Raw genomic sequence first — 25,636 nt, 5'->3', positions numbered from 1 at the left:
GAATATTGTGAAATCAGGTGCTACATTCTGTACAGCTACACAGTCCAGAATTCATGATCAGGTTCAGTTTGCATTTCTGTAGCTGGACAATAGGAACATACTGATATATTTTGTAATTGGATAACAGAATATGGAGAGCAAAGTTGAAAGTTCATTAAAATGTGGCAAAACATTAAAATTGATGAATTTTTTTTAATTGAGGTTCAGCTTGAAAAAGTCAAAATAGTATGAGAAAAAGAAAAATGGTGCTTGCAGAGCAAAGGCACTGGGCAAAGGTCTTTTATTGCTAAATTACTCAACAAAAAGTGGCAAGGTAAAGCTTGCAGCTCAAATTACAAGACTTCTGAGACTTGTAGGAGAGTCATTACTTATAAGGTCATTTTGCAAATTTAAAGTGCAAAATGTAATGATGAAACAAACATAAATATGGAGTATTCTTAGTGGAGAGGGAAAAACAGTTGCAAACCTTTTATCAGCACCTGCAGAATCACTTTGGCAGGTCAGAGATTTTATTCAATATTTCTAGAGACTGCATTAGAGCCTGGTAAACTGCACTGTTAGGAAGAAAGAAAACAGTAATTTTGGTATCAAGAAAAATGTACACAGCTAGCCAATTAGTAATTCATCCATGTAGTGTAAAACCTCTGTGAGAGAGGATGGCATTGTGGCCTTTGTGATCAACCTCTACCCTCAGGAACAGTTAATAAGGCAGGCTGATCCAGAGCAGAGCATTCTGAAAGTTGCTGCTGCTCACGCTGGCAAGAAATTGCTATCAAAGAACCTCAAAATTGGAGCTGTCAGCCTTTCTGGATATCAGTTTTCCTGATATTCCTGTGGAAAATCAGTTTTCCACAGATTCCTGTGTGGTTGGATGAAGGGAACATATGTTGAGCATGTTGGCAGAATCAGAGAGGAATCACAGGGGATATCTACTCTGCTGACAGTCTGTCAGCTCCTCAGTAAACATGCTGTGATGTTTCAACAGGAGCCCAGAGATCCCATTCCATGGCAGTTCCCATAAACGGAGAGGCCAGGCTGCTTTGTTCTGCCACTGACCTGCAAAGAAGCTGGGCATTTTTGGGCTTCTGGAGCCTGGGAGTCCTGGTTGTTGTTATTCTGCCTCATGAGCTGCAGCAGCTGAAGTCCAGCCACTTGCCTTCCCTTGGGTTGCCTAGGAGTCCAGCTGGCAAGCAGGGAGTGAAACAGGCTCCTTGTAAAACCTTTCTGCTCTAGTGCTGCCTGGTTTCATCCAAATCAAATAATCTCAATCTTGGGTTGTCAATCTTACCACCAGCCTACCTGGGAATTTTGAATTGGCTTTTCACAGATGAGTTTGTTTTCAAGACACTACCTCATAAACTTAGCACAAATATCAATATTCAGGATAACTAGAGGAAGCATATCTTCTGTTTATAATTGGATGCAAATTTTCTTTCCTACCTAGGCATCTGAGTGTACTCTCATATAGAGCTTTCAAGGCCATAACTGATCTCTGGTGTAGATTTGAAGAATTACCAATATTTTAAAAAATTAATCCTCTGACATATATTTCAATATAAATATGTATTTCAATATATATATATTGATAGGACTGATAAGGTACTTCTGAGGACAGAAGCTCTGTAGAGATAGTTTCATGTTAATAAGTATTAAATAGTGCATTTCTTTTCCTGGTATATTCTATGTCCTATATTATTTATATCACTATGAGCATATATGTTGGAATAAGTGCTCAATTTCAAATTGTTAAAATAGTTTAGCAGATAATAATGGGGCTAGAGGGAAGAAGAGCATAAACCTGAAACTACTATATATTTTACTTGTAGAGTGAGCAGCCTCAGCACATGGTATCTTTGTTTTTAACTGCTTCTTTAAAAAAAAAATCTTCCTTACTTATTTCATGTTGCATCTTCTGTTATCATTAAACTTAGTAACTGATAGAGGTTTCTTTATTATGTTATTAAACAATTTTAATGTATATATGCTGGGATTTTGGAGGAAAAAAACACTGGTCTTCATCTTGGAAAAAGCGATTACTATGTACCTCATCAAAGACAACATAAAATTTTATATCAGTGATAAAATAGGGCACAGAAGAATGCTAAATGTTCTGAATAGCAACTGCCTGCTCTTAGTCTGCTGGGAGTTAGATTTGATGTGGCTTTAGGTTTTGTGTGTTAGATTTCTGTTTCCTCTGGCATAAATTAGTCTTGTCTCAGAAGTATGAAGTCAGAGTGAATTTATGGACTCACTATATAGGATGACAGGAAACCCTAGCCCAAACATAAAGGGTTTAGAAAGAGCTGTTATTTAATTGTTCAATCTGAAAGACAAGCTTCAGAAAAAAAACATAGAAAATAATAATTTTAAGTTATTTAAATTGTTAGGAGTAACTCTGTATAACCTCTGACATTTGGCAAAACATGAACTCCAGCAGCCTTTATTATGTTGAATGCAAACAGGAAGACCAGTTGGATTTGTTGGTGTTAATGGTCCTTTCCAACCTAAATTATTCTACAATATCCAATAAAGCCAGTGGATCAGCTGAACCAGCAGCCATGTAGACAGACACTGGAATCAATACTCAAATCTCTCAATTTTTTTTCTGGATGGGAGGTAGGAATAAGTAAGATATCTTGTGCTTCCCACTCGACTGGTTCCTGATACAGGCACTACCTGAGGTTATGTGGAGTTACCAGCAGGATGGAACAGACAGTGCAAATTCAGCTCTGCTGTTCATCTCTGCATTGATTCTTGTGCAGACGCTGAGGGACACCAGTCCCTGTCCCGTCCTCCACTGGTAGCACCATAAAGATGACCCTAATCACTGTGTCTTTTTAGAAATTCATGTTGCTTACAGGCACTTTGATAACATCATTTCAGTGAAAAATGTTCTATAGTTTGAAAATCGTATGTCACAATCCTGTTTGATATCATTAGATTCTTTTCAATATAAGAAAATATTTTAATTTTATACATTTTTTGTGTTATTATTGCATACTTGAATACATTTGTGATTTAAAAAACGTTTTCATTCTCTTGCAGTCTACTATTCCTATAAACTCTTGGTTATTGCCCACTGATGTATTAATATCAATGTAACAAAATGCAACTGTCTCATTACTGTAATAGGGATATTGTCCTTGCCTTTGAAAATTGCTAATTGCAGAGTTAGAATTTTCTCATTTATCTTGGCTAGAGAATAAATGTTTATTACGGTTAGATAAAATTATTGACTTTTATCTGAAAGTTTTGTTTCATCTCCAATGTAAAAATATTTTCTGTAGTCTATATCCCAATTAAGAGCAGATTTAATGCAGCTTTCCTAATTAAAAAACCCCAAACTGTTTAGACTGGAATTTGACCAATCAGTTAAGCAGAGGAAGGTGTGTTAAAATAGATTTATATTCTAAATGTAGACAACATAGAAATTCTGCAGTAATTTAATAATTTAGAAAGAACACAATAGCAAAGAGCACACTGAAACTTAGGAGAAATAGGAATATTTTCTTAACGCAGTGCAAGCCCTTTCTTTGCCATCTGCCATGTGAGCTGACCTTACAATTATTTTATAAACATTATAATACAGAGTCTGAATAACTAGATGTTAAGCATAGACTGTTACACCTTTTATATCCATAGAATCTGCTTTACTTGAAACTTTGTTATACTGTTACTTCTACTTTTTCTCATAATGATTAAGTAGTTCAAGCAAGATATTCCTTAATTCACAAAGTCCTTCTTACACACTCAGAAAATTATATTTCCTTGTTTTTGTTGTTACAGGACTGTATGTTAAAGCAACTTTGGTCACCTTAATTATATATTTCCATATGTTATATTACAAAGTTGAATTTTATTTTCAAATTTCCAGGCTTGCTCTGTGTTTTACAGTAACTAATTCTTTCTAGTTTTTGTTGCCTAGAGTTATCCCTTAGATATTCAAGGGCTTTACTGGTGAAAATGTGTCTGAATCTAAAATGGCTTGCAGGGAAGATAAATACCTGTGTGGTTTAATCACAGGAGCAATGAGCGAGTGTTTGCAAGGCTTTGTGCCAGCAGCTTTCAGGTAACTTGCACTGCATGGAGAGCTTTGGAATTCCATTGTAACTCACATACCTACATCCCCAGCAGTCAGATTTTAGAGACAGATTTTAGTCTGACTCCTCAGTGAAGTATCTGTAGGGCCCTTGGTGTCTAGGCTGCCAGCAGAGTCAGTGGGGATGTGGTCAGTGCAGCCAAGGGTATCTAGAGAACAGTTTTGCTCTCTAGTCCCTTGAGCAACTAACACAATGGCATTGAGGAAACTTGGCCTCAATGTTAGCATCTCGTGCTTATTGAGGTTCCCAAGGAAATCAGAGACATCTGTACAGAGCTGGCAAGTGTGATGCATGGGAATAATCTGCAAGAGCACTGCACACTCTGCAGTGACAGGTAAGGGGCAGATGGGATATTTTTGGACGCTAAATGCCTGTATGTGAATTGCCTCCACTGACATAATGACTCCTTCCATCAAATGTAGTGGAAATTCAGGTGCCAAGTTTGCTTATGGAGACAGGTGGTATTGTGATCTCTGACTGACTCACATCCATCGATGCTCCAATTCTAGTTTGGTTGTTAGGTATGATGTATGGTAGGACAAGGGGGAATGACTTCAAACCAAAATGGAATGTTTAGATTAGACATTAGGAAGAAACTTTTTTATTGTGAGGGTGGTAAGCCACTGAAGCAGTTGCCCAGAGAACTTTTGGATGACTCATCTCTGGAACTATTCAAGGTCAGGTTGGATCAGGCTCTGAGCAACCTGGTCTAGTAAAAGGTGTCCCAGCCCATGGCAGGGGGAATTGGAACTTGATGATTTTTAATGTCCCTTCAGTCTCAAGATATGCATTACCAAAATGTGTTACAGAAGAGGTTGAAAGCAATATGTGATGCTTTTTGGAGAACTTATTGGTCTTGTCTCCAACACTGAAAACTTAGCTATGTGCATTGCAAGACTTAGTAAGAAATGCTGTTGGTTTTGACATCCACTAATGAATGAAGTGTTGCTTAAGTTTTTTTCTCTTTTTGTTCTCTTTCAGTTATTGCAATGGATGTATGTTAGATCCAGATTGTGGTCTCTGCTACAAATTGAATAAATCAAGTGTTGTTGAATCTTCATGCATTCCTGTTGATAAAGATTCTACAATGAAAGCAGCTTGGGGCAGGTATGTCACTTGTTAAGATGTTTTAGCTTTGTGCTCTACAGAGAGTGTGTTTTATGCTATTGAGAACAATTTTGCTTTTACAAAAAGTGTTAAATTCTTAAGATGTTCAAGGAAGAAGATAATTTGGCATTGTCAAAAATGGGTGATTACTTCCTAACAATAAATAAAAGCCTTGACCTGATGTGTGCAGACTTTTTGGTGTAATCTGTCACTTAGGAAGCTTGGCAAAAGTACACTAGAAATGAGGAAAATCACCTTTCCTTAATGTTTTTCATTCCCTAGTTATATACTTAAAGCCCTCTGAATTAATTTTATTTTTAAGTGCATTAATTAAACCACACTTTTAATATTGGCCTACCATAGAAACAATTACCTCAGCTGAATTAACTAAAATTAGCAAAACCTGAAAAGTTCAAATTGTCAAAAGCATGGAGTTTGGCCATAGATTTCTGTGATTCTGTGCCTGAAAGGGGTGTCATGCCATACGTTGCACTTGAGTGTAAAAACATGTGCATTCATAGGCACAACTGCAAAATACATCACACCTCTTTCTTGAGCAGCACAAAAACTTCCTGTGAAGTCACAGCAACCTTCAAGTTTTCTAAAGTACTGACTATTCCTAAGGAATAGCTTTTTGAGTTGGAACATTGTCTTGTCGAGGCTTTATGAATATTTTGGTAATGATTAGGGCTTGTATTAGGGTTTAGAATGGTTCAGAGGCATGAGGGAATTATGTAATTACTTCTGAGAAAGCCACCTCGACATAATTCATCTCAGCTGCCCACACACCATGAACATACTTAGGGAATAGGCAAAGGTTTGTGTGGTGGTTTGGGCCTCTTTTTTCTTTTTTTTTTTTTTTTAATTAACTTTCATACCTGTTTCTCAGAATTTAAACCAAACTGTCTCAAAGACACCGAGTCATATTGGACAGAGTTCGAAAAGTATGAAACTATCTACTCATTGTAGAATCACTAATTTAAAATTACTCTAAAATTGCCCTCATTTTGATTTCAGTACCATTAGGCCTAGTAATTAATTCCGGATGCAGGAAAGAGAAGCTTATATTTTTTGTAATTCTAATTTAAAAGCACTGTGATTATTTTGGGGTTATTACAGTTAATAAATAACTGTGAAAACTACAAAATCTTATCTGACCTGCTTGTTCTGTGAATAACTTTAATGTCACATTATGGAATATACCCCTTGCATATTGCCTGATACCCTGATATGATCTGCAGCATGTGGACTCTCATATTTGTAAGGTAACAGATGTGTCTTTATACTCCAAGTCACCATTCATTTCCTATATGCTGTAGTTTTATGTAGATTGTCACACTAGAATGCAGAAAGATATATATGCAGACAAAAACTTGTTATGAATAGTTGATAGATAAAATTGAACTTTATTTCATTAGCCAGTGCTATTGTTTAGCATAGTAAATGTGGGCACAAGCAATTATTTCATATTCATGGTTCAATCTCACATAGACTCTTTGATGTACAGCCTATTGGAGCAAATTAGATAGGGAAGAATAAATATTTCATTTTCATATTGCAAAATGCAGTCTTTCTGTGTGCAAGAATTCCATACCATGTGGACCCTGCTTGAAATCTTTCAAAAGGAAATGAATCAATTTTATATACGTTATATTGGTAGTCACCACTGTGAAAGTCCTGCCTAAAGATAGAAAACCAATAAAATATCCTGATCCTTCAAGCTGTGCAATGTCAGGTGTCCCCTTCTGTGCCTTCCAAGCCCTGTGGAAGAGGGAAGCATTTTGCCTTCTTTTCCTTCTGCTCCTTCTTTTCAGGTATGCATGTATTTCTGCTTACTGGCCATGGGGAATCCCCATAGGTTTTTGTTTCCAAGGGCTCACATTCACATACCACCCCCCAGCTCCATTTACTCAAATCCTGAATCTGCTTTACAGCAAAATCAGTCCCACAAAGCCATAGGATCTCCCTGCCAGGGGAAGATTACTGCAGGGAAAGCAGCATAGTTCCATCCTCAGCTGAGTCTCAGAGCAGCCAGAGGCATCTGTATCCCCTGGCAGCACAGGGAGAACAAGTGCCTGAGACAAGCTAACAGCACTGCTGAAGGAAATTGCAGCCCTTTCTTTCACAAAGTTACTGTGTCACAAGCTAGACATACAGGGGCTATTATTTTAAAAATACACATGGCATTGTGGTGATCAGAAAATAGTATAATAATTGGAGAGATGATTTTGTGAGTTATGGAGAGCTGATGGCCATAATTACCCGTGGCCTCTTTTGTAACTCTTATGTATCCTGATGGCTTCACGCATCTGGTATTGGATGAATGAGTTTAAATGTCTTAAAACCTCCGGGGTTATGCTTGGCTCATGGAAATCCATTTTGTCATTAATTTTGCTCAGGAGAGAAGAAAGACCTGAGCTATTTGTTTGGGACTTGTTGGAACTCAGATATCTGAGCATTAGAAGAAGCAACAGCTCTCACAACGTTGATGAAGGAGTTAGAGAAACAGCTTCTCCTGGACTCAGGCTGACAGCATTTTACTGCTACTGTGATCCCATCTTGTTTATGATTTCCCTGCTGGAAAGCTGGGTGCTGCAGCCATCTGAACCCCAGCTATCCTGACATTTACTCAGGGGCTTATCTATTCCTGGTGGTAACCTACCACCAAGGTGAGAGGTGCTCAAAAGCACTGACAGACAAGGCCTTGTCATGTGTTTTTTAAAGCTCTTTGCAGCCATGCAGACTGACATAGAAAACTTCTGTTTATGTATCTATAGCTTTGCACTGTTTTTCACTGTTGGTCCCAAGGTATTTCGATAGCACTGATGTAGAGGGCAATGCTTTGACTATTACCATAAAATACTGTAATGCATTTTATTTCCAAGACATTTCCCCAGTGCCAGCAAGGTGTAGTGGATACCACCTCCATTGCTAATTGCATTTATTTGGTTACGGTATGTTCTACATTGAGAAGTTCTGGGGAAGGGAGGGAAGAGAGCAGAGATTTCAGTCTCCTGTGGCTGCCAGCAAGACTGTTTATGTTGCTGTGGTTGTCATAGAAACCCAGGGAGACAATTAAAGCATCCACATATTTTTCAAGAAGAATATAGCATTTGGGTTCTGTTGAGCATTGGTAGCTCAGTGGCTGGCAGTGGCTCTGGGGGAGAGACTGTGCAAGAATAAATATGACCAAGTCATAGCTTAAGCAGTATGACTAATGTGCAATGGGTGTGCCTGTAAGGATCATGCATGTACCACAAGCAGTAGAGATGTATTTTTCAGTATTTAATCAGTTACATAAGCGTGAATAGTATTAGAATAACACAGAGTGGAGCATCTTGCCCAGGGCACCAGCACAGGCAGGTGTTTTGCTGCCCTTGGTATTTCTGAAGCAGTTAACAAAATAGCTGTTGACATGCAAATCTTGCTGCCTCCAGCTGTGCCCAGGGACACATAAAGGATGGTTCTAAGACAGTGAGCAAGAATATTCTTAAATTATTTACTTTGTAGCAAAAGAAGAAGAGCTGTGTCTCTTCTTTCAGTGTGATCTCACGGTTCTGCTTTGGGATTCTGTTTTCCAAGATTTAGGGAAGTTTTGCACATAGCAGTAGCCACAGAAAGCCTTGCAGTTCTGTTCTTCATGAACATTGAATTATGAAATCCCCATGAATTTAATAAAAAGCATTATCTCACTTGTACAGATGGGGTTGCAACGAGAATGTTCCCATATGAAGTTCAGGTGGCACAACAGAGGTCATGGGCAGAGTACCTCTCTCAGCCAGGACAAAATGTAGAGGTGATTGCTTTCAGGGCTGTGCTTTCTGAACACAACCCAAAATCTAAGGGTTTTCCCCACAGTTACAATTACTCCCACGGTACTCATAGAAATTTCTCTCTTGAAATTTCTCTTTGTGTAATTGCAATCAATTCTCCTAAAGGTCAGCCAAGAATGAAGAAACTTTAAATTGCATTACTACCCTTACAGATGAAAGAATAAGTGCAAGGGAAGGAGGTACTTACAGTGCCTTGATGTGACATTAACCTTGACATAAGTATGTTGTCAAGACGACAGCAGGCCCACAACTGAGCTGAAACGCTCTCACGAGCAACTCTGAGCAATCTTCCTCTGGAGAGAATGATGTTGATTTTATACAGTAAACAATTATGAAGAAATAATAACATCATCACCAGATCAGAGACAAGCCTAGAGCTATCCTGTCCACACAATTAGCTGGCAGGTCTCCACAGTCCCCGAAGGAGAATGATTTGGAAGAGAAATCTATAAAGAGAGAGGAGCTGTGTGATTTGCTGTTTTCAGCCGTTTTTATTAACTTTGTTAGAGGAACATCTCTGTGCCAGGGGAGTTTAATGCTTCATGGAGAACCCTGCTTTTCTCAATATAAAGAAGCACTCCCCTCTCTAAGGGCAGCCAGTGCAAAGGCGAGAGTGCAGAAGAGCTCTGTCTTTGGGAAGCTCTGTTTTCCTTTAGCCAGTGCTCTCCTGATCATCTTCCTTCCATGTAAAATTAATGGCATGTTTACAGATGCTCAGTAATGCTGTTATGTTTCACTGTGTGCCTGTTGCTCATATCTGCTAGTTTGCTGAGGGGTTTAAATGTGTCTTGGAAACCCGTTTGGGAGAAAAGTGGGTTTGGATTGCCTGTGCAGTGAGAGGAAGCGGGTCAGGCAGGCAGTCAAACCCTCTTTCCCAGCTTCAGGAGTGTGCCTAATGACCTTGGCATCTGAACCTGGATGCTAACTAGATTCCACTGATTAGAAAAAATAAATTCATGGGAGTTCATTAGCTGGATTCTCAGACAACAGATTGGTTTATGTCCAACAGGGGACATGCCAGTGTCTGTCACAGACTTGAGAGTATTCTGGGGAGCTTTACATTCATGCAGTGCTACCTGTTGTCTAATGCATAACAGATGAGACTCTTAAAATTATTAGAATACTTTTCCTTTGTAAGAACATTAGATTCTTCTAAAAATACCATGTTACTTTTCCCTCTTGTAGATAAGGCAGACATATAAGTTTATTACACTCACTTTGCATCATCAGATACATTTGTAAAAGTTCCTGTGACTACTTTACCAGTGCAAAAAGAATGTATGTGCATATTTACACATTTGAAGACTGAGAATCTGTTTTCAGTACATCATGGGAAGCAGCATTACAGACCTCTGCTGTTACCACAGAAAGATTAGCCCTAGAGCAATCTTTCAGGAATTAAATACTCTGATGTCCATGGGTAGATGTGGCTTGTTTCGTCATGCAGAAAGTATTTCTAGAAGGTTTTATTGCTGAAATGATTATTTGAAGCCTTTCTACAAGGGTCAGCATTGAAAATTTATGCTTAGTAATCAGCAGTAATTAGAAGATAAACTGGTATTTCCCTTACCAAGTAGTCAGATCAATAGATGAAGATTATATATAGGATTATGGTTCTCATATTTACCATGTAAAAATGGTAGTAAAGGGAGTAAATGATTCAGGAAAGTAGCAGGATCAAGAGAATATTCACATCTTCATGTATGTTGGCAGCACTCAGAAGAGTTGTGATAATAACCAGTAGTCTTAGAGAAACTTCTTGATAGACAATATGGTAAATGTTTGCTAAATTGAAATATTCATAACTTCATAAATTCATAAAACACCCCCTCTCTGCCTCAATATTGTTTAGAAAAGAAAATCAAGATATCTGCAGAATTGTATTCTGAGTATCTTCCCCGGTGGTAGTAAATGTGAAAACCTGGAGCAGTTGTGTGGCAGGGCACAATCCTATTTGTCCTGTTTGGGGTATGTACTTCAGCACAATAGTATCAAATATATATTAGTGATTTGTGTGAAAACAGAAATTAAAAGAAGATCTGAAACTGATTACAGTCTTTGTCAACCAAAATTCCAAGGCATGAGGTCTTTCCTGGGAGGAGGTTACCAGACATGTAATCACAGTCTAATGGTTGCATATGCCAGTGTGATTCGTGAAAGGGATGTAGAAGAGGAACTGAAGAAATCTCGTATGCATATTTTAAAGCCATTTCTGCTAACTGGTAAGAGCAAAGAGGAAGAATAGAAGGATAAAGTAATACAGAATACTGTGTCCTTAATCCTTGATGAGACTGTCTTATTGGTAATGCAGGAGTAGGTAGTAAAATAAGGGGAAATGTTATGTTTAGATCCTTCCAGCCATTCTTCCTGCTCAAATCTTTAAAACATCACACAGTAAAATTATTTTAAAAGGAAATTGTTTCATGGTGGAGTTGAAAACCATAATAAGCTCCTTTAAAGCATATATAAAGATGGTGAAATCTATATATGTACTGAAATATTTTAAAGGGTGTAATTAAATAATTGAGGGTGGAATTTTATTGTAACTTTAATAGAAGATAATCTTGTCTTTTTTTAACTGTTTAACTTGCTGAAGAGGGAGACATTCTTTTAGCTATTGTTATAACATAATTCTATTTTAATTTAATGCCTGTACAAATAAAGTACTTTGTATATTGTAGCTGCATTTTAGGTTTAAAATAATGACCAGAGTAACACAATAATCTAACCTGAAACTGTTTACATTTCTTTCAGATAATTACTTAGAAATTTCTATTAATAGCTCTAGCACAATATTTATACTGAACCAGTGGCAAATTCTGGATGTTTGAAAAGTCCTGGTATGAAGTGAATGTGTTCTGACTAGGAAATGTTTAGTTTTTATACCAAAGGCAGAATTTATTTGTTGGAGACACCCAGCACAAAATAGGATTTTAAAGCAAGGCTGGTTAGTTTGAAACATTGTCTGTACATTTGTTCTCTACCCATTCCTTTTTATTGCACTTTGCTGCTAAACATGCTTCTGAATCGTACTCCAGGTTACTAGTTAAAAAGCATTCTGGTAGGGATTGCCAACTGCTGTTTGGGTTACTTGGTACAACTACTTCATATGCGTGTAATTAGAATATAAAAAATATAAAAAAGTGGCCCTTGAGTTAAAACACTATCTATCAAATTCTGGTGTCTGGAAAAAATTGTGTTATTTAAATGGAAAAATGTTTGAGTCAGTGTTCTTCGTTTTAGAAGTGGTCCAAAGAAGAAGATTATATGGTGTTCAAATTTAAATATACATCTGCTGAAGAAGCAAGCCTTCAGCTTTTTTCATTCATTCTCTGGTCAGCTGAAGGGGAGCTAAAAGGAAAATATTCTTGTTCCCTGTTGAAAAAGCACGTTTGCTTCCATCTGATGAAGGAGGTAGGAAAGCAAAGGAGAAAAATGCCAGTGTGTACAAGAGAATTGTCAGTCTCTCATCAGTGTGCTTAGTGTATGAGGATAATTCCTGCAGCTTTTCTCTCTCCCTTATGAAATGTACATTAGAGAGTCTTTTACTGCCCATAGGAGCCTGCTGCTCATTAGCTTCTCCAGCTGCTCACCTTTGGGACAGAGAGAGCATCCATGCCTCCCTCCTGGGGCTGTGCTGGGGCAGGGCAGGGCCCTGCTCTGCTCATCCCTGGGCATGCCACAGGGGCAGAGCAGAGGAAGCCTGCAGGGAGCTACTGTGGCACAGGGATGGGCATTTCCCCTTCTGCCTTGGAGTGAAGAAAGGCCACTCACTCATAGCTGGGAGCATGTGGGGTCTTTTTCCTGAGGGGAGAATTTCCAATAGCTGTTTTTCACATTTCTTTGATTATTGACTCTGAAGTTTGAATTTAAATAAAAATAATTTGTGAAGACTGTCTCGTTGGATTCTTTAGGCTTTTACACTGTGAAATGGATTTACTATAATTAAGTTTTCTCTGTTTGGAGGGCGGAAAATATTTTGGAAAGACCTATGTGATAGAGGATTTTTACTGATAAAGACCATTCAACAGGGCCGAACCCAAACCTCCATACAGCAGCTTGTATCTTTAATTAGCATCGCTAATGCACATCTTACATACCTTTATTCCATACTAAGTAGTTCTTCAATTATCACAACATTGGATACAGTAAAATTTTTGTATCTTCCCTTCTTAAAAGAATGAAGTTTTTAGAGTTTTGGTGTTGTTGTGGTTTTTTTTGGGTTTTTTTTGTTTTTTTTTTTTACTTTTGAGGGAAAATAAATCAACACATTTCTGCAGTAGGACTGTTGAATAACTCAGTATGTTTGATAAGTTTAAGTCATAGAAATTACTGTATGTGCTGTTTGTATGTGTGGTTCATTTTTTGAGAATGGAGGCAGGAACATCAATCCCTCACTGACACAAAATGAACTGGAATTATTGATTCCTTTGATTTATTACTTTAACTCAGCTCTTTGGTTAGTGCAGGCTAGGAAGTGGGCAGTCTGTGAGGTGGCAGGTCGTACTTCCCACAGCAGCTCTTTGGGCATTTCTTCCTCCTTGGAGGGTGCATAGTCTTCCTTTTGTCCTGTAGCTTTCCACAGCCGTCAATCAGCTTTGCACAGACAATAGTAAGGGACATGTTTGAGATTCTGCATGATTATTGAGCTCTTCAGACCTGTGATTCAGGTGGGGTGTGTTCCCATTTAGCATATCTTCTTGGAAAAATAACTATCCTTAAAAGCACTTTTTAATGTAAAACTCTTTTTAGATGTCAGAGACCATGAAAGATAGATAATTACTTTGATTTCTGCTGAGTTCTTTGACTGTCACATCCCAGACTATTGAGATGCCTATAACAATGAAGACCTTGGTATGCAAAGTTCATAAATTTCATAAACCAGCAATAATTAAACCACTTACCATATATGTATTTTATAAAATTAATTAAATTAGGCATGGGTTTTGCACCTGCATGCACAAATCAAAGCAGAGCAGCACTCTATGTTAAGTGCTTGCTCTCACAAATCAGGCATGAAATAATTATCTTGTTTTAAGTGTTCTTAGAGCCTTAGGGCTCCATTTTCAGTTGCAACATTAATGATTTGCAGTGAATTTTAGGGTTGACAGCAGAGGAATCTTCTTTGGAGAGTTCTGTTGGGTGATTTAATTCAGAAGCTCCCCGGTACAGCAGGCATGGGTGGGGATGCAGTGCTTCATTCCCCTTCTGAAACAGGTTTGTCTGAGCTTTTTAGGGCAGAGCTGTTGCCATCTACTGGAGTCAGGGAAAAGCTCTGCTTAAATAATACTGTTTCATCATCTATTTAAAACAACAAATGCAAGATCTGAAGTATTGTCTGGCTGGATTTCAGTTGTGATGGCAAATAGTTGCTGGCAGTAGTTAAAATTTAATATTTGTGTCTAAATTGCTGTTACAGAAAATGAGTGTCACAGTTCAGTACTTAGATGGAAGGTTATGATGGTCAAAATGTTATTGTTAGAACTGTTGAAATACAAACTTTATGTGTATGTCAGTAACGAGAAATTAAACAGAGCAGGGAAGTGCTAAAAAGGCATGCTAATGCATGTAATATTGATCTCTATTTTAAACTCCTTGTCTTTATGTGGTCTTTTGTCTCAGATTCAAGAAGAAAAGCAAATTTAGAAAGTTCCCCCTCTGCCACTTACCTTTTGTTTCAGTAAAAATTTCCAAAGGATTGATACTTTATTGTCCTTCATTTCCCACTGAAAAATGTGATTAACTGAGGTTTTAAGGTATTAACAGTGCTATGGAAAATTCTTTCTGCACAGTGCTGCTTTGGCTGGGAGGTACAGGGTCTGCTGCCTGGAATAAGTAAGAAACTGTCTGTAAGCCTCAGCAGTGTGCCTGCAGACACAGAGCAGACCCAGGCTGTGTTGGAGTTGTGTCACCACATCCCATCTGTGGTTTGAGTTTGGGTTTGGGTGGGATTTACTTTGTTTTTCTCAATTGAACTATAAAATCTTGCCATTCCTCACTAACTTCACATACCAGGTTTCAACATGAAAGTACAGTTTTTATTGTGCCTGTGTATGTCTAAAACTTTGGGGTAGTTAAAGCTATACATTTTTTTCTCTTTATTGTTTTCTGAAGTGTTTGGAAGCATTCAGAAAAGAAAAAAGATTGTAATATAGAACCTATTGCATTTGGAGGATGTACTTCCAGTGAATTGTTCTGAGTTACCTTGATAGTAAATTATAATAACTGGTTTGATTTCTTTGGTCTTTAATTACCACAGTCTTGAAAATGCTTTTCACAGTTGTAACTCAAGGGATGCTTTTGACATTATGATATTCCTTTGACACTGCCACTGGCATGTGGTGGACAGCACAAGCATCAATAAAGGTTACTTTTATCTTTAAGTAAGAATAGGAAGTCTGGATGGAATTTGTTTCAATCAACTTCAGATTTCTAAAATTGTGACCTTGAGCTGTCTTGTAGTTCCTTGACTAATGAAGTAGAAAATGTTCCTTTTTTTCCTTTGCAGGTGGTCTTTGCCTGTGTTTTAGAGAACAGACTTTCTTATGCCATGCCAGCAGTTCTTGCATGCTGTTCTGCTAATATTTCTTCAGTTAATATTAAAATGTTGATACTTATTATTATTGAGCCCTACACTTAGCCCTTCCCACCAGTATTCATTGGAGAAATGTCTTTATTTAGCATTCAAAAGAGGCAACACCTGGGAGAACTGATATTTCTGCAGTGATTAGGCAGCTGGTTGATATTTCTGTTATAGACAAAAGAACTTTGTAAATTATAATTATTAAGAAAATTAAATGTAAATTCAGGTGAAAAAACAAATGGGATGAAATATCAGGTGGATATTTATTTTATGGTAAGCCTGCATGAAATTCCAAAGTGTTGCATTTGACATCATAATCTTTAGACCAGTTTGTTTCAGTAATTTTACTATTAAAAATAATAAAATAGATAATTTTATTATATTGATAATTTATTTATCACTCATTAATTTTAATGAGTGGTGATAAATATTATTATTTATTATATAAATTATTATTTATTATCTCAATTCTGCAATCAGAGAGATTAAAAGCTTTTAAATCTGGAAAGAAGAGCTAGAAGTTCTCCTATCCTATTGCCCCAGTTCTATCAGTAGTTTGATTGCAGCCTGGTGCTCCATCTATAAGCTCTCAAACATGCCAGAGCAGGGATGACCCAGAATTTCCACCAAAAACACAGGAGCAGCAGAGCAGCTGCAGTTCAGGGAAAGACCAGGAGCACCGAGGTACAGCGAGGGGTCTGCACACAAGTGAAATTCTTACTGAGCTAGTCTATCACAGATGTTCAATGCCAGTGTGTCTTTAACAAAAAATACAAAATTTTAGAAGCATTTTTGTCCTGAAAGAGCTCCAACAGAATGAAGCCTGCCTGCCTGTAGGCAGGAATAGAGTGTCTAAATCTGTCTAGATTTTGCTAGAAAGCCTTGGGCAGCACAAGTTATCTCCAACAGCCCCCAAGGTGACTGATAGACACTTTCCAGTTAGTGCTCATCTCTGAAATTCCCTGAAGGTTTGCCTTTCAGAAGAAATGGCCAAATCATTAATGAGCACTCCCTCCTTTCAGAGGAGTAGGGGAAGCTGGCAATGACTGGATGAAGCCAGACTGGATGTGCACTGCTGAAATGGATTGTTCCAAAAGTGAACTATTTCTGTATAACCACAGAAAAGCCACTAAACAATCTTTAAAGCCCATTCTGGGATCACAGGGAGTCCACAAGTGTTTCTCAACCATGATGGCTGCCAGGAGGGAAATAATAGCTGTTTCCAGAATGTTTCTGTCCTACCTTTTTGCTGGTTGTCATGCAGAGACAGCTTTGTGCTTATATTTTAAATCTGTGAAATGGCATCTACTTCACAAGTAGTTAAATATTCCCAGATGTCATTTCCTACAAGAGTTTGCCACGTGCCTGTGCCCTTACTGTGCAATGAGATGTTTCTTTACAGTTTGATTGCAGTGAACATGGTTAAATGGAGCTTTTGTGGCAGCCATCAAGGTGGTGGGAACAGGAATTCTCATGTCCCACTTGTCACTCTGTGGGCAAGTGATGTCACTGAGCCACAGCCCCATCACACACCTCACATCTCCATCCAGACCTGCACAAGAATATATGAGTATAAAAGTGTTGTAACACCCAAATTGTGAGTCCTTCCTTCTACCACATCATGGAGTTTTTCTCACTCCATCTGGTAGAATGCAGCATGTTTCTTATATTTTTTTTTATTACTGCTCATGGCAAAGGCTTCAAAATGTTGGGTAGTATCACTTCCATCATACTTACTCAAATTTCTAAACATTCTTTGCTGATCTGGACCTCTGAAAGTTCTTCAAGAGTTGATAGTATCTGAAAGAAATAAATAGTGGGAACTGCAGCATTTAGCTGAAGTCTTTAAGTATGAGAATTAGGACTGAACTAAGCTGTTTCTTTATCTCTTACTGCATCTTTCTTACTCTGAGCATTGGCTGAAATGTTTTAAAAACAGCACTGGAATCTGGGAGGCTTCATGACTTACTGAGGGTGCTCTGCTGGAGCCCACCTTTTATAAAGCATTTTTAAAGTGGTTGGGATTCTCATGCACATCATTAGTTTGGAAGCAACAAGAAATTGTAGGACATGTCTTGAAAGAGAATAAAAGATTTAGGGTTTGTAAAGTTGTTCAAGGACATGAACAAATAAATATTTGTGATGAGAGGTGAAATCTCAGTGGATCACTGAGCACAATTGCTTGTAGAGCCACAAACCTTAGCAACAGCATATGCTGAAGGCACAAACATAAGATTTTTATGCATACTAAGAATATTTCAGTAAGAACTTTCAGACAGTTTAGTGATTGTGAAACACTCTGTGGTTATTTTTAATTTTTTAATCAGTGTATTCTACATATGAAAAATCAGAGAAAGTTACTGCAGATCTCAGTCTTTAAAGTACACAGATCTAAGTTTTCTCTAAACCATTGGAGTGTGTCCTTGACAGGGGGAAAAGGGCAAAAATCTTATATTGCTTACTGTTGCCTTCTGAACCTTACCTGAAATGGTTCATTCTTTAATTGTTACTTTTTAATACACTTTTTTAGCTTGCAAATACATAGAATTATGCTTCAAGTTGCAAAAAATATATTCTTGTGTCTTCTCATGAAAACACTCTGACCTATTATCTAGTGATTGAAGTAGTTGAAATGATGACAGGCAGAAATGCATGAAGGACAGTGACATTCAGCTAAGATGCTTATGCTCAAAACTAATTAAGTTTTTGCATTTTGATCAGCTTTTAATTTGAATTCTGCCCATTAAAATTCTGTACTTATGACTAGGTATTTGTTAAGTGAACAGTTGATTATGTTTCATAGTTGCATGACCTCTCACAAGTTCCTGTGCTATTAATATAATATTTGAATTATTTATGATTATGAAATCATACAATTTAATTATTACTAGTTAATTCTAATTTTTATGGGAGTTAACCAAGTGTGTCCAGTCAGAATCAGAATTAGAATTAGGAAAGGACACTATAGAGCACAGAGACATCAGATGGTTCCTGACACTTTTTGTGACCATCTGATACTTTGGAAGAGTAGGAGAAGGCTTGGAAAGAAAAATATGTCAATCTCTGTGTAGTGTGATGAAGATAATTTTGTCTCCTATAACAAAAACCTGGTATATATGTATTCCTGCTCCCAGTTTTTGAGTGTACTGTCAGCGTGTACTGTCAGCTGCTGTGAGGTCTGAAATGGTTGGGCTTTAACACTGGGTAAGAATTATTCTGCATTTCCCTGGTTTGAATCTATTTCTCAAGGTAAGGAGTGCACAAAAGATGATGGAGAAGCTTGTTGGACAGAGTTCTGGCAGTAGCAGAGATTTGTCTCTCTCTCCCCTCCTGGCAGATATGATGAAGAATGAAGCTTGAAACTCTTGGGGTGTGACAGCAGAGTGGGGAATTGTAGCTGACAGCTTGGAGGTAGCCACAAGGACTTGCAAGGTGCCTGTATAGGATAAAAGAAGTCTGAGGCAAATCCCAAACTGCACAACTTTCCCTGGGAGATTAGAGTTATCTAATCCACCAAAGGTGCTTGCTCAGCCCCACAGCTCAGGGGTGTCCAGCTGGCACTGTCAGACAGTCGAGTTTCTTCCTTTGGCAACAGACACAACAACTGTGTTGTCCACACTTCATAATCCACTGATAGGTGGCTACAAAAGTACTGAAATGTCCAGATCAGTAAACAGTTAAGAACCCCTTTGATGTCATTCTTTTTGGGCAACTATTTGTCGTGGGGAAAAATTGCTTCTGTTTCCAGGCTGTCGCTCAGTCTATTCAGACTGAATAACAGCTCCAGCAATCAATTTATCAGGCAAATTCAGATGCAGTTGCAAAGCTGAAATTTCTCAGCTTGTAAAAGTGTTTGAATTCAAGCTTAAAGATTCTTATGTAAATAAATAATAATATTAAAAAATTAAAAAATTATGTTCATCTGTGATCAGATAGTCAGGACAGAAGTAAATCAGAACAGTGTGCTAGGTTTCTTGCAGGTGTGTGTTCTGACATGACTGAGAATCATGGAATCATTTAGACTGGAAAAGGCTCTTAAGATCATTAAGTCTGTAGTTAAAGTGGATAGATCCTGTATCAGGGGGGGTCAGGGTGATAAAGACTTTTTCCATCCCTTGCAGATGCACCAGTCATCTACTGAGGTACAATTTGCTGTCTTTGCTGTGAACTAAACTAATTTTCCAGGTTTTTGAAACATATACTAGTATTTTTTTAATTCTTTGCCAGTTATAGCAAAAGGCTTCACTAAGTGTCCCAAAACTCTGTATGTTATGCAATGGACGTTAAGCAATGTGTGTCTGAATCCCATGAAGTTTTATGGCAATAGGTTTTCAAGGCTGTATCTGTTTGTTCTTTTCTGGTTGTATGGGATTTTGTTGGTTTTTTGTTTTGGGGTTTTTTGTTTGCTTGCTTGCTTGCTTGTTTGTTTGTTTGTTTTTGGTTCAGGGATTTTTAGGTGGCTTTTTGTTTTTCAGTTGCTATCATCTGGTGTAAGAAGCTTCATCTGTAAATTTTTAGGTAACATCTGGTTTAATGGATGAATTATTTCTTTGTGTAAATGTAAAGTCAAAGTGATAAATGCAAACTTCTTCAGAGAGGTGTGGAGCTTCTGAGGCGTGGACAACAGTAGCTATGGAACTGTGGGAAAGCTTAGAAATTATTGATTCAGATATTAGTCAGGTTTAAAGTAATCTGTTTGCCTTCAGGTTGAGTTTCAGTTCACTGATGCTTTAGACAGTAATCTTACAGTGTGTGTAAAAAAGGAACAAGGATTTTTCCTTAAAACAATATGCTGATTTATAGTGAAATTATTCCTCATGGTTTAACTGGTTCCTATGGGTTGTGCTAATGTAGCTATTTTGGATGTACATGGGTGGATTTGGGAGGCCACTTGATGGACAGGGTAGAGGCGGTTTCCAGAGTTCTCCTCAGTTACGTCTGACTGCCACTAAGTTGTGATACAGTCCATCTGGTACTTGCTAAATTCTGCCCTCAAGGGTAGCTGGGGGTTTGTTCAGACAACTAAATACCTTTTGCAGAAGATGAGGGGCTTGAACTTATGAGAACTAATCCATTTGTTGAGATTCAAATTCTTTTACAGGATGAGTAATTGCTTATGGATAAATAATTTAGTTGTTCCCAAGCATCATCCACAAAAACCTTCATCCATCCAAAGAGCAGCTACTCTAAATTTTGTCTCTTTTGTCCTCTGTCATTTCTGTGACAGACTTCAGTTGAAAACATGACTCAAAAAACTTGGCATAAATTTATATTGTTCAGTGGATTGCCATTATATGAAAGTCAGCACTGTAAAAATCCTTGAAGGAGATTTTTAGTAAATCAAATATATTTGTTTTACACTTGAGACTTAAATTGGCAAATTGTTGATTATCATCGTTCTGATAACCCAGGCACAAAAGGCTGGCATAAGAACAGTCCTTAAGTAGTTTTACTTGTGATAGAACAAAGAAATGGGGGATTAGTGAAACTGTGAATTAACTATAAAATCTTTGTGTGCCATCAGCACCTGATGTCAAAGTTTATCTCAGAGCGGAATGTGCAATTTTGAAATATGCTTGTTCTAGCAAGCATTTTATGGAGGTGGATGATCACATTAATGTTTTTCTTCAAAAATAATTTCCTTTTCCTGACTTGATTTGAATTTTGACATTCTAAGATTTTTGAACTAAATCTATTTAAGATGATTCTGATCGCTTAATAAGTCAGCAGCTTTCATATTAAAAATATATGAACTGTTCACAATTAAACAATTCATGCAAAAGCTGTATCTTTAGGGCTAGTCAGTCCTCATTGTATAGCAAAGCAAAAATTAATGGATATTTGAGAAGAAAATCAAATTGGATTCTGTCTTGTGCCTGTGCTATGTCTTGCCCAGCCATTTCTCACACTGGAGTTTTCAGTGTCGGGCTTCAGAATTACTGTACAGCCAAAATGGCTCGAGTATTACAAAAACTTACATTGATTATCCAGGGAAGTGATTTCATCCTGTTTCATCCTCCTGCTATTCGCAATAATACTTTAGATTCCCCACACTGGCTCTTTTCTTACCTTCTTTTATGTGCCATATGAAGGTAATTAGAGGAAATGGGGAGCAAAACTTTAGTTCTTTTGAGTTTCAGACCATATCTGATAGAGGGTGGATTCTGTGATTTTGAAATAATGCTTGTAATTTGAAAACCTACTGATCTCCTTTATTTTCAATCAGTTGAATTTTTTGCTTCAATTGTTGGTAGGTCAGGCTTTCATTAATTACAACTGATGTGCATCTTAAGTAGCCTGTAGAAAACACTTAGCCAAAGAGACTCAGAGTAAAGGTTTTCAGTGTAGCATTTTCATGTTTTTGAAACATCTGGCAGTAATTTCAGAGGCTATGATGTGGTGTGTCTTCACTGGTTATACCAATGTGACTATTACTCAGCATATTGGTACATACAAACTTTGCACCAGCACCTGACTGCATTTCACTTGTACCATTTACAGGGAATTGCCTGGATGGTCACTTAAAGTGTTGCAGCCAGCAATTTAATGACTGAGTGAGCACCAGTGACAAGTGGCATTCCTCAGGGGTCAGTACTGGAGCTGGTGTTGTTTAAGATCTTTGTTGATGGCAGGGACAGTGGGATTGAGTGCACCCTCAGCAAGTTTGCAGACAACACCAAGCTCTGTGGTGCTGCCAACATGCTAGAGGGAGGGGATGCCATCCAGAGGGGCCTGGACAGGCTTGACAGCTGGGCCCATGTGAACCTTATAGAACCATAGAATCATGAAGGCTGGAAGAGCCCTTTAAGATCAAGTCTGACATCAGCCCAGCACTACCACTGTAACCACTAAAGTACATCACCCAGCACCAGCCTCTTAAACACCTCCAGGCATGGTGACTCCAACACTCTCTGGGCAACCTGTTCCAATGCCTGACCACACTAACAGGGAAAAAAACTACTTCTAATATCTAACTTTAATCTCCCCTGTCTCAGCTTAAGGCCATTTCTTCTGGTCCTCCTACTTCAGTCACTGTAGAGAGACCAGCTCTCATCTAACTGCAATCTCTTTTTGGGTAGTTGAAGACAGCAATGAGATTCCCCCTCACTCTCCTCGAGTCTGAACAAACTCAGCTCCCTCAGCCATTACTCATAAGATCTGTTTCCTAAACCATTCATGAGCCTTGTTGCCCTTGGCTGGACATGCTCCAGCACCTCAATGGCCCCTTTAAAGTGCTGATCCCAGAACTGAGCACATGACTCGAGGTGCAGTACAGTGCTGAGTACAGTGGGGTGATAACTGCCCTACTCCTGCTGGCACCAGTATTCTTGATACAGGCCAAGATGCCATTGCCTTTCTTGGCCACCATCAACAGGGATGGTAATAGGCTGTGGAACAGACTGCCCAGGGAAACTGTGCATGCCTCATCCCTAGAAGTGTTCAGGGACAGTTTAGATAGGGCTCTGAGTAACCTGGTCTAGTGAAGTGTCCCTTTTAATTTTGTCAGTTAATAAACTGTATGCTAATTATAAGTTCTTCAGCAAAATCTTAAAGAAACAGTGGTACAGTAGTAGAATTAGCACAGTAAAAGAGCTTGAACAAACTCCAGCCTGGAAGAAGTGTTATTTTTTTAACATTCCCAGCACTGCAAGATGCCAGCAAATGCAGATGTCTTTGCCTTTACTATGTGTACCATGCTGGTTTACAACTGGAGGATAAGCAAAGCACAGTTTATTACTGCCATCTTCCTATTTAATCTAGTCTCAAGTGCTGTTTTTCCCATTTCACTGCACTGAAACTGCTTTTTTTGCAACACAATTTCCTCTCTGTTAGGGGCAGACAGTGGAGAATTGATGAGTGACTCAGTCACAGGAGGCTTCGGAGGCATCTGGTTTTCCCTTTTATCATTTGTGTTTCAATCTGTCAAAAGCAGGACACAACTGGGGAAAGATGGCAGAGGAAGGAAACACACTGACCTGCCTGCAGCTGTGTCTGCATGAATCAGCATGTTGGTTTGTGCTCAGGGAGATGGATGCAGGATAATAAACCAAGTATGTCTTTGTTTACAGTTTTGTTTGAGAGAAAGCTTGAGGCCCTCTCTGCAGAGCTGCCAATCTGCCTGGGCAGAATGGAGAAATTCATCTCAGCATCAAGATGCTTAAAAATGCTCATCAACTTGTATTCATTACAAACACCTGCAAATGAAATTCACATAACAGCAAAAGAAGCAAAAGTGATGATGTTGAAGCAGTGTGAAAGTGAGCACTCCTGTGTTCTGCAGTGGGCCAGTCTGTATCCAGGCACAAAGGACTTGTCTTTGAGAGGAATGTTCAGCTGATCTGTTTTCTATGTTTTCCACCTCAAGAGTGAAAATGAATCAATGCCCTGGATAAGATGGCCTTTCCAGGGGAACTCAGCAAGGCAGAGCTGTGGAAGGGTGGAAAGGTGCACACCAGCACTGGCTGCATTGCCAACCCCAAATTAAAGGCTCAGCATTTTGTCACTTGATCGAGTGCTGCTCAAGTGCAAAGTGGAACTGCAAATGTTACAGGTTACTGCCATTAAGGAAGCATTAGGGTTTTACCAAGGTTTCAGACCTGCATTTTTCCAGTATTTGTAGGGTTAACCTCTCTCTTTTAAATATTTTGGAGCTTTGGATTTCCAGCTGTCCTGAAATTGGGTCTGCAACTTCACCATGATATCCTGCTTTAAGTGTTGTCCTTTCATCAGTAATGACAAAGGGAAGATTTCTGTCCCAGGAGTGCTGGTGGGTTGGTCATCAGTGCCTGTGCACTTTGCTGTTCAACTCTGAAGCATTGCAGGGTGGCTGTTACTTCACCATCCACAACTTGTTGCCCACCTATTGCCTGTTGCAGGCATCTTCATTCTGGTTTTCCCTACTATCCTTCACATAAGTCTCAACTGATCTGGAAATCATAACCCAGGCAGATGTTCAGCTCTCTGTGATTTCTTCTTTGCAAGTAAATACCATTGTTTGCATATGAAAGACTAGTGTCTGCTTAAGTCCTCTCTCCCAAAAGTGTAGGGTTTTTCATCTCTAGCAATTGAAGTGGTGGCAGCTGAAAACTTTCACGGTTACATTTATGATTTGTTCCTTTAAACAAATGTTAATTTAAAAAATTATAACAAAAAATAAAGTTGTCAGTATGCCTAAAAAATACTATATTTTTGGAAGTCAGAGGGAAATACCTGATCTTATACTGATTCCTTGAAATACGGAATTACCACACGGTCCTTGGAATAGAGACATATTTTCTTTCAGTAGCTAATTACAAGCACAACCTTCTCCTAAACCATTTCACTGTGTAGGAAGGAAAATTAGCTCTTCTTTTCTTTATAATTGCACTTGACCTTGGAACACTCCACTGACATTGCTGACTACACCTGAAGTGTGCCACATGTAGTTGGTTCAGCAGTGATGCAAGGACTAACTTCCATCTAAACTTAAATCCTGGTGTGCAACATCTTTATCTCAAAGTCCTGCTGCTGCAGCTGGTTTTGCACTGTGTGATATTCCTGTGAATTGGTCTTGATGGCTTTGGGATCACCATTTCTGTAGTAGCAACTGGTTGTTTGAAGGAGATCTGTAAATGAAAGGCAAGTGTTTAAATTCAGAGATGTTCTGGTTACTCTTCCTAACACCAGGCTTGAGAAAAAAACACGTTTCTGAGTGTAGAACTTTGCTCAAGGACCTTGATAAATTTACAGGGATTAAAGTTTTTTTAATCTTACATGTATATTAGCCAGCTTCTGTTAAGACATTACTTGCCATGTTTATATAGTAATGTCAACTAGTGCCCTGAAAATTCGTTAATAAAAAGGAGTTTTGTTGATTTTCAGGTGTTCAAACGAAACCGTATTCAAAAAGGAAGATTTATTTTGGGCATACAATTTCTGCCCCACTCCGTATTCTTGGACAGCACTTCTGGGCCTTATTTTGTATTTGGTTTTCTTTGCACCTGGTAAGAAAATAATTGTTTTTGCATAAAGGT

The 25,636-nt window shown here is 38.3% G+C and overlaps 1 protein-coding gene across 1 annotated transcript in view; it reads left to right on the top strand.

Moving 5' to 3' along the window:
* SLC2A13 (solute carrier family 2 member 13) overlaps positions 1-25,636 on the top strand; it is a 140,264-nt gene that overhangs the window by 106,843 nt on the left and 7,785 nt on the right. Inside the window, exons 7-8 of the mRNA XM_021539109.3 lie at positions 5,082-5,207; positions 25,485-25,606. Coding sequence (XP_021394784.2) covers positions 5,082-5,207; positions 25,485-25,606 — 248 coding nt within the window. The remainder of the gene's footprint in view (positions 1-5,081; positions 5,208-25,484; positions 25,607-25,636) is intronic.

Source organism: Lonchura striata, chromosome 5 (assembly GCF_046129695.1).
Source record: "Lonchura striata isolate bLonStr1 chromosome 5, bLonStr1.mat, whole genome shotgun sequence".
In the NCBI taxonomy this organism is placed as follows: domain Eukaryota; kingdom Metazoa; phylum Chordata; class Aves; order Passeriformes; family Estrildidae; genus Lonchura; species Lonchura striata.
Note: the sequence above shows the minus strand (reverse complement) of the source record. Positions and strands in the feature narration are given on the sequence as shown.